The following is a 10,070-nucleotide window of genomic DNA, read 5'->3' on the forward strand; positions in this document are numbered from 1 at the left end:
TCCAGATCCTTTCTCTCATCATCTGCCTATTCTTATCAGTCTGAAGGGAAATTAGGGCTATGTTCTGTTACATGTAAAGAAAACAGTCAGCAACAACCACCACCTGCAGGCATCAAGAACTTGCACCTCTGTTCTACTTAAGATCATTTCGATTGTATTCTTGTAGAGTGTAATGGTTAGTGTTAACCTAACATGAAGCAAAACATGCATATACTGGAATTCACACGAGCTCGAGATGGCTGACAACAGTGCAGTTCTGACTCGCTGCTCTATGCAGACAGATGGAAGCAGCTTTCCAAACTAATGTTGCTGCAAAGCGAAATTGAATATGCATAAAATAAGAAGCCAAACAACGAAATACATACCACACCAGGGTATTTCTAAGGAAAGGCCATGAGCAGAAACAGCATTTTGTTTTAAAATATGTAGTACGATGTAAACATAACTCTACCAGCATAATCGCTTTTTTGGTTGGGCAGATAAAATCGAAGTCACAGTTTTATCTGGTGAATGCTATCAAAATAAAAAATGACAGCATGAACTGGCCACTCTCAACATCAAACCTGAGTTGATGTTGAGATATCATCAACTGGTGATATCATAAGCTATCTCCGAAAGCTCTGGGAAGGTCTGTTTTAATTTTCTCTTATTCAGTTCATTAGTACGTTCTTGACTGTTACCAACCACAGCCAGGAACCTCCTAATGATCTTTGCGTCAGCTTACTGTGGGTACAAAGCAACAACAGCTCATTTTGCCTGCTTCTTTAGAAATTTAAGAGAAATTCTAAGAAATCAGAACCGTGTATTTCAATTTTCCTTGGCCAGTGGCACACAAATTCTCCAGATATGAGGTAGAAAGTTGAAATCTGATTTCAATCAAGTCCAGTCTTCACCTAATGGTTTGATAACGTTACTCCAACATTTATCCTCCCTGTGAAATAACCACAAGACCCAATAGATCTTCAGTTAGTATTGTACAAATGGCAAACTTTACACTCACGTGTTATGGTAGGGAAGGGCGTGGAAGGTCTGGTCTTCCACTCTGTGCAAGAGCTGTCTGGACACAGTCAGTTGGAAACTTTGCCCATCTCTAAACGGCCATGATTACCCCGTGGCAATATACAGAAACCACTCATTCTGATATATACAGCACGTTTAAGATGTAATTTGCACCATACAAAAATACAAAGTGAATGCTCGTTCTAATAAATTTAGTGAGACAGCCTAATTGTTTCCTAAGAAGACGGATGCTCCTACTAAAGACCTGTCTTTTGAGCTCTGTTCTTCAGAGGGTTTTTTTAATAAGAAGTATTACTCTGTTTTTTAAAAAATAAGTATTCCCATGCCTAAACCTGCTCAGCACACTGAAGAAGATTCTCTTCCTCTCTCACACAAATTTAATGACAGGGAAAGGATAAAGAGAGTAAAGAGTCAAAAAATGAATGCTGTTATAAGATGGTGCAACTTTGAAAAGAATTTAAGTTTTATTTAAAATGAAGATAACGTAAAACAACCCATAAAGTGCAAAGGAAGAAAATCAAACACCATCCAATTAAAAAACACACACACACACACACACACACACACACACACACACACACTCTCACAAAAACAGCAACAACAAAAAACTTATCTTCAGAAGAAAAAACCTCATACAGTTGCTTTCTAAATTTTGGCTTTCTCTTTAAAATAAAAAATTCAAACTCAAAACTCATTTATCAAACAGAGGTATCAGAGCCTAGAGAAAAGAAAATGGACTAGTGACTTGAGTTAATCTATTCCACAAGGGACTACTGCTTGCTTAATAAAAGCTTATGGCTACTTTAAAGCTCTCCCCCCCTTCAGCGACTTTTATTATCACCTCAAAACCCAGAAAAACTTGAATGCCTGATAATTTACACTAGGCATCTGCTGAATGAAGATGCAGGCTTATAAACATCCAAAACGTGTTAGCCAAGTTACAGATTTGAAGACTATTCACATGTCCGCTGGTACAAGAGAAGTGGGGAAGGAGAAAGTCAGAATGGAAAGCTCCTGCAGAGACAGCCACTAACTCAAACACAGACAGCAAAAGTAAAAGCCATACCTGGAAAGCAAGACCTATTTCTAAGTATCGTACCACTTTACAACTAAAAAACTACCCTCAAAGGGATCCTGCTTAAGCCAGATACTTACTCTTAATAATTAGCTTTCCTTATACTTTCATATTTCACATCATCTAGACCAATTCTTGATGACTAGGTTTTCCTCCCAGTCAGGGTTTATCCTTGTTTTTACAAGGAAGCCAGAGCATAGTTTATCTGCGCTCAGAATCCTACCATACCTCAAATCAAACTTTGATGCCTGAAGCCAGCCCAGATATTAGCCAAATTCTCTAAGGAAGACTGACAACTACAACCAAAGTATGCTGATAGGAGATCAAAGCAATTGGGACTGTTGTCATCAAAAAGAATGATAAGCATACCTAAAATTAGCATTTACTGAACCTCTATTTTCTGAAATAACAGCATACTCAGGCTTAAGATTCTGCTTCTCTTCTTTAATGGAGATCCTACTACAGGATGCCTTTGCGGACCAATCTTCACAGGCTGTGGGCGTAAGCTCCTCTTCGCCACTGGTTCCAAAAAGATCAGGGTCATCCTGAATCACATCAATGACAAGAACATCTTCTTTGTAAGCTTCAAGAATATCTGGAAAAAAATCACTTTTGGGCTGTGAACGATTCACTCTCGATTGGCCACCATCACATATTTCTAATGCAACAGGACGGTCGACTGCATTCCCTGAGCGCTCAGGAAAATTCGACTTCCGTACACATTCAGTAGCACTGAAGCCTGGTGGAGATGACTCCAGCTGCCTCTCAAGGGCAGGACACGGGCACAAAGAGGCATGTTCAGGGAGCGCGGGCGTCTCATTTGGAAGGGTTTCAGAGCCATCATGATGCAAGTCCTTACTGTTGATCTTACCAGCATTTTTCTTCATGGAAGCTGTAGATGTAGCATCACTAACTACAGGAAGGGGCTGCTGCTCAGAATTTACCACAGTCTCCTCATCTCTTTTCTGCCTTTGCGAAATACTAGCGCTGTCAAAAAGCTCTAGTGGGCTACAGGCTTTTCTTTCCGATAAACTGACACATTCCAGTTTCCTGGATTCAGGTTTGTTTATGCGTAAAGGAATTTTGAAGTTCGTCAGGTTTCTGGTGTTTAATACTTTCATTAGTTTTGCATCAGAAAGCGTCTGCTTCACAACCGATGCCTTACGGCTCAAGTTTATTCTGCTGTTGTTACTTGTAGATGTATTATTCTGGACTGTCACAGACCGGCTTCTCTTTTTTACAGCTCCTGTATTTTTATTTTTTGGTTTTGCTGTAAAATTTGAGGTTGCTTTAACTTCTTGCATATCATCAGGGTTAAAAGCCACAGCGCTTCTAACCATAGCAACTGGCGATTTCACATTTTCATTGCTCATTCTACAAGTCTCACAAATATCCGTAGAAGAGGATTCTGAGGTTTCAGCTGAAGTCAGGCATTTGGCATTTAGATCCACTGCTTCATGTGCACATTCCTTAACTTCTGCCAATGATGTACACAAATCCAACTGCCTTGAATTTTCTGTCACAGCACTGTTTCCTACAGCTTTGACGCTGCTTTTATCAAAGGATTCCTCAAAGCCTGGACTTAGAAGTCTTTTTCCTTCTGAGATGGACGAGTGATTTTTAGGAACCCATTCAGAAGTCCTGGCACAAGATTCACGAGGCCAAACATTTTTACCAGTCATAGGTACTGTTCTTTGACAGGTAAACTGACGCAGATTCTTACTAACTTTCTTCAGTTTTCCATCTGTCATGCTTTTGTGACAATTAGAAACACCACGGGCCTGAGTTAGTGCTCTCAGACTACCCGAGGTAGCAGACTGCCACTGCGGTGTCTCACAGCCTGAAGCTTCTCTTTTTGCCCCTACTGAGAGCTTGGACGTCTTCTTAAAGCCACCTTCAAATGCCAGTGATTTGGTACTATTCTTTCTCTGTACTGATGCCTCTTGTGCTTCACGAGTATTGTTTCCTGTATGAAGGTCATCTGTACAATCCCAGGAATCTGACAGAGTCATTTCTTTATGGTTTAGTCCTAAAGCAGTAGAGGAGGACCCTGACGTGGCAACTTCCATCTTTAATTCACACATAGTGCATTCATCAGCCACATTTGTGCTTACACTCTGCACGGCTGACATCTCACTGATTTTCATCTTTTTTGCATGCTTTCTACCAATATTCGATTTTTTTTCACTTAAAAACGTATTGCTTTGACTCTGACAGCATGAAAAATACCCTTCTTTATGTTGAGTTTTTACTTCTTCATTAAACAATAAACTACTTTTTATGGGTGAGCTTTCTTTTTTCATTGTATTAGTGCTGCAATTCATTTCACTCTGTTCTACCGTACTGTCAGGACAAGCAGATTTTCTCTTATGCTGGGCTAAATGGAAGAATCTACTTAAATTAAAGGTGCTGGCAGTTCCACCAAGTAAAGATTTTACAAATGTATTGATGTAACTACAAGCCTCTAATCTCACAACTGGATTCTTTCTTGTTACGCAGAGCAAGCTGTTGCAATGCTTTAGGGTCTTTCTGCAGCGGTCAGCAACACGTTTCACAGATTTATTTATCACTTTTTCTGCTGTAGTTACACTCAAACTTCGGAAGCACACGATACGATCAATTCCGGCTTTCCTTTTTTTAAGCTGTATAACAGACCTTTTTGCTTCAGGATGACAAAGAAAACTCTTGTCTGGAGTCCCACCTAAAGCAACAACTGCAGGAGATTCAGAATAGCGAGGTTCCTTTTCATTGGGATCTTCTGACTTAGTTAGATTTGCCTTACAATTCTTCACAGCCTGCGTACCTGAGTCTTGCTTATTTTTTTTCCATTTTTTCTTTGCTGCTTAAAAACAAAGTAGTCTTATTAAAGAATACACTAAAGGAAAACAACAACAACACCCTAATGCATTATTTTACAAAGAGGACAAAAACGTTCAGGGCTAGTAAAGAACATGACACTGTATAGGCCTAAAACATTCGTTACAATTCACCAAATCTTATTTTTTCATTTTTAATGAGCGTTATTGGCAGACCTAAGAGTACCAAATTGTCTTGTCTTCAGAAAATGTATAAAAAAAAAAAAAAAGAAAAGAACCTGAAGATGTCACAGGGTCATTGGAAGCTGTGTATTTAAAACAGGTGGAAACCAATTAGAGCAAGTCTGGCAAGGAAACACTGATGTCGTTTGCACCATCAGCCTTAAAATCTTTTGTTTACATAGTACATTCTCTGTAATAGGAAAGCTTGTTTATAATAATGCAGTAATTTATTTCAGATATATCGTCCAATTAAATCTTGGAAAATTCCAGGACTTGCGTTTTTCTAAAACACTACTTTTTATTTGAGAGCAAGTACAAATTATGTAAACAGTGCACGTGAAAATTTCATATGGAGAACGAACTTGACGAAGTATTGGTAAAATTTGGTTTTATAAGACCTCAGTTTTCAAAGTCAAACATAATTTCAGTATCTCAAATTTTCCAGGATTTGTTATCTAGATGAAATATTCATTAATAACCTACAGCAAATGTTTGTCATTTGAATATACTCATTTTGGAAGTAAAAAGAATGCCTTACAGACAACTGCATTGAAAATAATGAGAATTCTTAAAAAAAAACTCTTTCAAAATTGATCATTTGATACAATATTCTCTTAATACACCAAAATGAAATCTTTGTTTCTGCATCCTTTAGGACTTTGCAGAGAATAGCGACAAAAAAGCTGCAAGTTCTGAAAACAAAACCCAGCATTATACAAAGGCAAGCACTAATGACTGCATGATACACATTTGAAAATAATCAAGTAGCATAAAACTGTAGAATTTACTATCTTTTCTGTTAGTTTTGCTGCAACTACTGCCTCTCTTCCTGCTTGTGCCTTATCTTCTACATGTAAACGCATACACCATGTTGGAGGAGAAAACAAATATAGACAAATTCTTATCCAGGGCCTGCTGCTGATACCCCTTCTCTCTTCCCCTTCCACCCCCACCAGTTTATTTGGTCTCCTCTCCTTCGTGCTATAGAACTATTTTCCTAATTCAACAAAAGACTCTCCTCTTCCTAAAAACTTCTCCCAAGACTGGTATTCACAATTCTGTGAAGTCCCTAGCTCAAGAAGCACAGAGCCACGTTACCAGCTGCATGCCAACAGTCACCCTGAGATAGGACACAGACCACCTGTTCCTGCCTGCAGGACTTTGTCCCACACATACACTTACCTGAAGGAAAAAAAAAATAGATCTGATCTTTCACTTTCTAACAAGGTCTTACTGCAGCACCAAACCCTTGTCCTGGAAGCCCAAATTCTCCACCTGTATTTCCACAAATGCTTACCACTTTCCCCCAGGCTATCTGCTCCTTTCTGAGGGTCTGAGCTCTGCTGCTGTTCTACCACGCAACGCTTGTGCAGCTTTCCTCTGGCTGTTGGTTGTTCTTGGCCACTTAAACCCTGTACACGCAGTAATGCCAGTGAGTCCCTCTTCTTCAGACTCACAGCTCTCTTCTTGGACTCTAGACACTTTGTATGGAGTTCTACCAAGGCAGATCCACCTCTCTTTCTTGGCCCCTGTAGTTCTGATTTCACCAAAGATGGCCTGCCTTTCTTTCTCAAGTATTTTCCTTTTTTATTGGGCTTTTCTGGACCTTTTAAAGAACATTGATTCATTTTCCCTGGGTTATCTACCACTTCCCAAGGTTGTGACTCAGACAAGGACGATTCTTCGTTCCCCAAATTCTTTTTAAGATCTGGGATTTGCAGTTTCAGTATCATTAAGGAACCAATGTCTTTGATTTCAGTACTACATGCACTGCTTCTAGGCTGCAGCACCTCTGCTTCTGGCAAACAGGGAGTAATACTCTCTGTGCTGTCAAGTTCCTCCTCCGAGGTTGGGATTTGTAATTTTAGTTCCATATAGGAACGTTTGCGTTTTTTTCCTGAGCTCCTCGAACTCTCTGGGAAACCTGAGAGGTTCAGCCCTTCTGGGTTACAGGTCTCTACTGAGATCTTCTTCAGCAAGGTAATTTGCGAGAGAAATGGCTGTTGACCCTGTCCCATCCTTCTGCTTCCAGTCTTTTCCCAGCACGTTCCTGCCACCCTGGTTGCTGCTTGCCCATCTTCACATACGGCAGCATCTGCTATCCGCGTGGTGACACCCTTCTTGCTCCTGGATGCCACCCTGCACTGGATCCCCTTGTTTTTCTTACCGGGGAGTCTCTGACAGCTCTCGACTTGCTCCTTCTGCACAGGCAAGACAAGAGCATGCTGCTCAGCACAAGCTCTGGACAGCACAGCAGGGCGCACAGAGGACGGTAAGGATTGCTCAGCTTTTCTCTTTAGTGCCACGAGAGAGCTCTTCTTGCCTGCCAACTCCCCCAGCTCACGCCCTACCCCTGCGCCCTGAGAGCTCAGGCTGGCGGCCACCCTCTGGGCCGCCTTCACCTTGCCACCAGCCACCACCTTCCCCGACCTTAACTGGGGCATCACAGTGCCCTGGAAGAGCCACCACCAAGCCCACAGAGCCCACTCACCTGCGCTCCCCTACCCGCACGCCGGCTAGCCCGGACCCGGAGGCGAGCACCACCTCTTCCCGCCTCAGCCCTTACCTCAGCGGGGCGACAGACCACCACCCGCGGCCACCACCCGGCTCCGGGAGCAGCGGGAGGGAGAAGGAGGCAGCAGCCCCGCACCTCCCCGCCTCACGCCCCCCGCCGCCCCCTGCCCCGTGTCCCTCGCCCCGCTCGCAGTGCACCGCGCCGTCCCTCGACGCCTCGCCGGGCACAGCCGCCGCCGAGCCCCTGCGGGAGGCTCCGCAGCCGTCCCGGGGCTGCCCTGGGCGGCAGGGCGAGTTCGCCGTCGGGGGCGGGCCGGGAGGCGGCCTGGCCGCTTGGCTCTGCTCCCCGTACCGCTCCCGGGGCCGGCTGGAGCTGCCGAGGGCTTGTGGTGGCGTTGCCAAATGGCGGCAGGTGTCTTGCTCGGCCGGGCCTGAGTCACGTAACCAAAAACAAACAAACACCAACCCCCCTAGCCCCGCAAAGAAAACCCACATACATTGCCCACACAAATACCCCCCTTCCCTCCCCAGACCACATTACCCAGCCCTTTTTTGTTGTTAGGTCTTTGATCCACCAGAATAAGGCCTGCAGTTCTTCGAAGTCGCTCCAAAACTGGGAGGGAGCATGCTTGTGTTTGGACCAGGACCTTACATAAGCTTTGTATTTCAAATAAGGCATTTTCTGAGGAGATACTAAAGTCAGAACAAAATAGTCCAAACACTGTGTAGCCAGAAAACTGCAAAAGTTGATGTTTGGGCGTCAAATGCAGTAGTGGTCGCAATACAAATGGAGGCCACCCAAGCTTAAGGACCATTCACCACGTGTGAACATGAACACATAGAAACTAGCTTACTCTTGTACACTGTTGTACAAAGATTGAATCTTTGTGTGGTAAATGCTACGAAAACCATAACTGTTGAAACTTAGCAAGCGTTACTTTAACACCAGCAATGTGGTCAGCACAACGGCAGCGGTTCATAAATGGCCTCCTCCTTGGGCACAGCCCTTCTCCACTCACAGAGCAAATGGAGGCAGTCACCCCAACTTACCGCTCCCTCATGTGAGACCTGGGACCAGGAATAAAGCCTTTTGTGTCACTCCTTTCCAGAAGCAGTGCTGTGGGTGTGAAAGAGGAGTTGGAAATAATAAAGGTATCTTTGGATTTTCTAACCAGCTGGCATTGGCCCACTGTGTGACTCTGCCTAAACCACCAGTTCTACCTTTCAGTCTCCATCTACAGGTAGAGATAATACATCATCACTATCCTAATAAAGTAATAAAGTCAGGAACTTTTTTTTTTTTTTTTTTTTTTTTTTTTGAGGGAGAGGGGGCAAACCTCTCAATTAGTGAAAAAAAATAAAAGGCATGCTTGAAAACCTCTTAGGTCGCACACGTTGAAGTCAGTGAGTGGCCAACTAAAACTTATGAAAGCAGAAAATACATCTTTTTTTTAGTCAGTTTTTGCCTCAGCTCAGTGTAGTGCTTCATGTCCTTGGGACAGAAAAGACCTGATAAAAGGGAGCCAACTGTACGGCACTTAGCATCCTCAATGTGCTGCGGGGTTCCTGTTACATAAAATGTTCAGCTCTGGCAAAATCTAACCCTCTGGTTCAGATGTGTGTAACATAGTCTTTTAAGTTTGGTAGCAAGCCAAGAAAGGAAAAAAAAAATATGCCAAAAAGCAGTATTAAAGGAAAACTGGAAGAACAGCATTTGATTTAGCTTACTGCTCTCCAGTATCATTTTCAAGATTTAGTATCCAGTCAGTTATTTACAATAATAAGAATTTTAGTCAGACCAGATTTTTATAAAATGAATAAAAACTGTACTTGAAATGAATACTAATTAAATACATTCTTCATGAAAGTCCTTTGAAAAAAGAGCTAGAGCTTCAGAAAGGACATTTTGAAGCAGCTGCGGATTATGTTAAAAAACAGACTGCATTCAGTTAAAAATATTGCTAAGAAGAGGTAGTGTAAACATTATCTCACAAAGCAGAGCAATTTAACCTTCTTTTAAAAATGCTTGAAATAAGAGGCAGAGATTTAATACACAGACATATTATTTAAGGAAATTCCATGTCAAGCGTTTATTAAAACTGCAGGTTATTAAAGTGTAAGTAACTTAAAAATCAAATAAACAGCTTTAGGGGAAACATGAATTATTGTCACATTCCAACAACATTTGAATTAGTAATACTACAAGCAGATATTTAAACTTTATTGTAAAATTCTGTCGTGTTTGGAAAAAAAAGAGAAATGCCTGTTTCTCCTGAGTATTGTAAATTGTGTACCTCAATGCAATATATAAGCTTTAGACTTAATTCAGCTTTTGCTGATATGTTTCTTTGTTTCACTGGTTTCTTCTTCATGCTAGACACTTAAACAGTCACAGAAATACTAGGTACCCAGTGTCTGAAAGT

The 10,070-nt window shown here is 42.0% G+C and overlaps 1 protein-coding gene across 1 annotated transcript in view; it reads right to left on the reverse strand.

The window, feature by feature from the left end:
* Nucleotides 1-7,679, reverse strand: part of TOPAZ1 (testis and ovary specific PAZ domain containing 1) — a 37,738-nt gene extending 30,059 nt beyond the window's left edge. The window contains exons 1-2 of the mRNA XM_035319805.1: nucleotides 6,431-7,679; nucleotides 2,465-4,937 (exon numbers count right to left, since the gene is read on the reverse strand). Coding sequence (XP_035175696.1) covers nucleotides 2,465-4,937; nucleotides 6,431-7,577 — 3,620 coding nt within the window. The 5' untranslated portion in view covers nucleotides 7,578-7,679. The remainder of the gene's footprint in view (nucleotides 1-2,464; nucleotides 4,938-6,430) is intronic.
* Nucleotides 7,680-10,070: the final 2,391 nt, after the last annotated feature.

This window comes from Oxyura jamaicensis, chromosome 2 (genome assembly GCF_011077185.1).
Source record: "Oxyura jamaicensis isolate SHBP4307 breed ruddy duck chromosome 2, BPBGC_Ojam_1.0, whole genome shotgun sequence".
NCBI lineage: Eukaryota > Metazoa > Chordata > Aves > Anseriformes > Anatidae > Oxyura > Oxyura jamaicensis.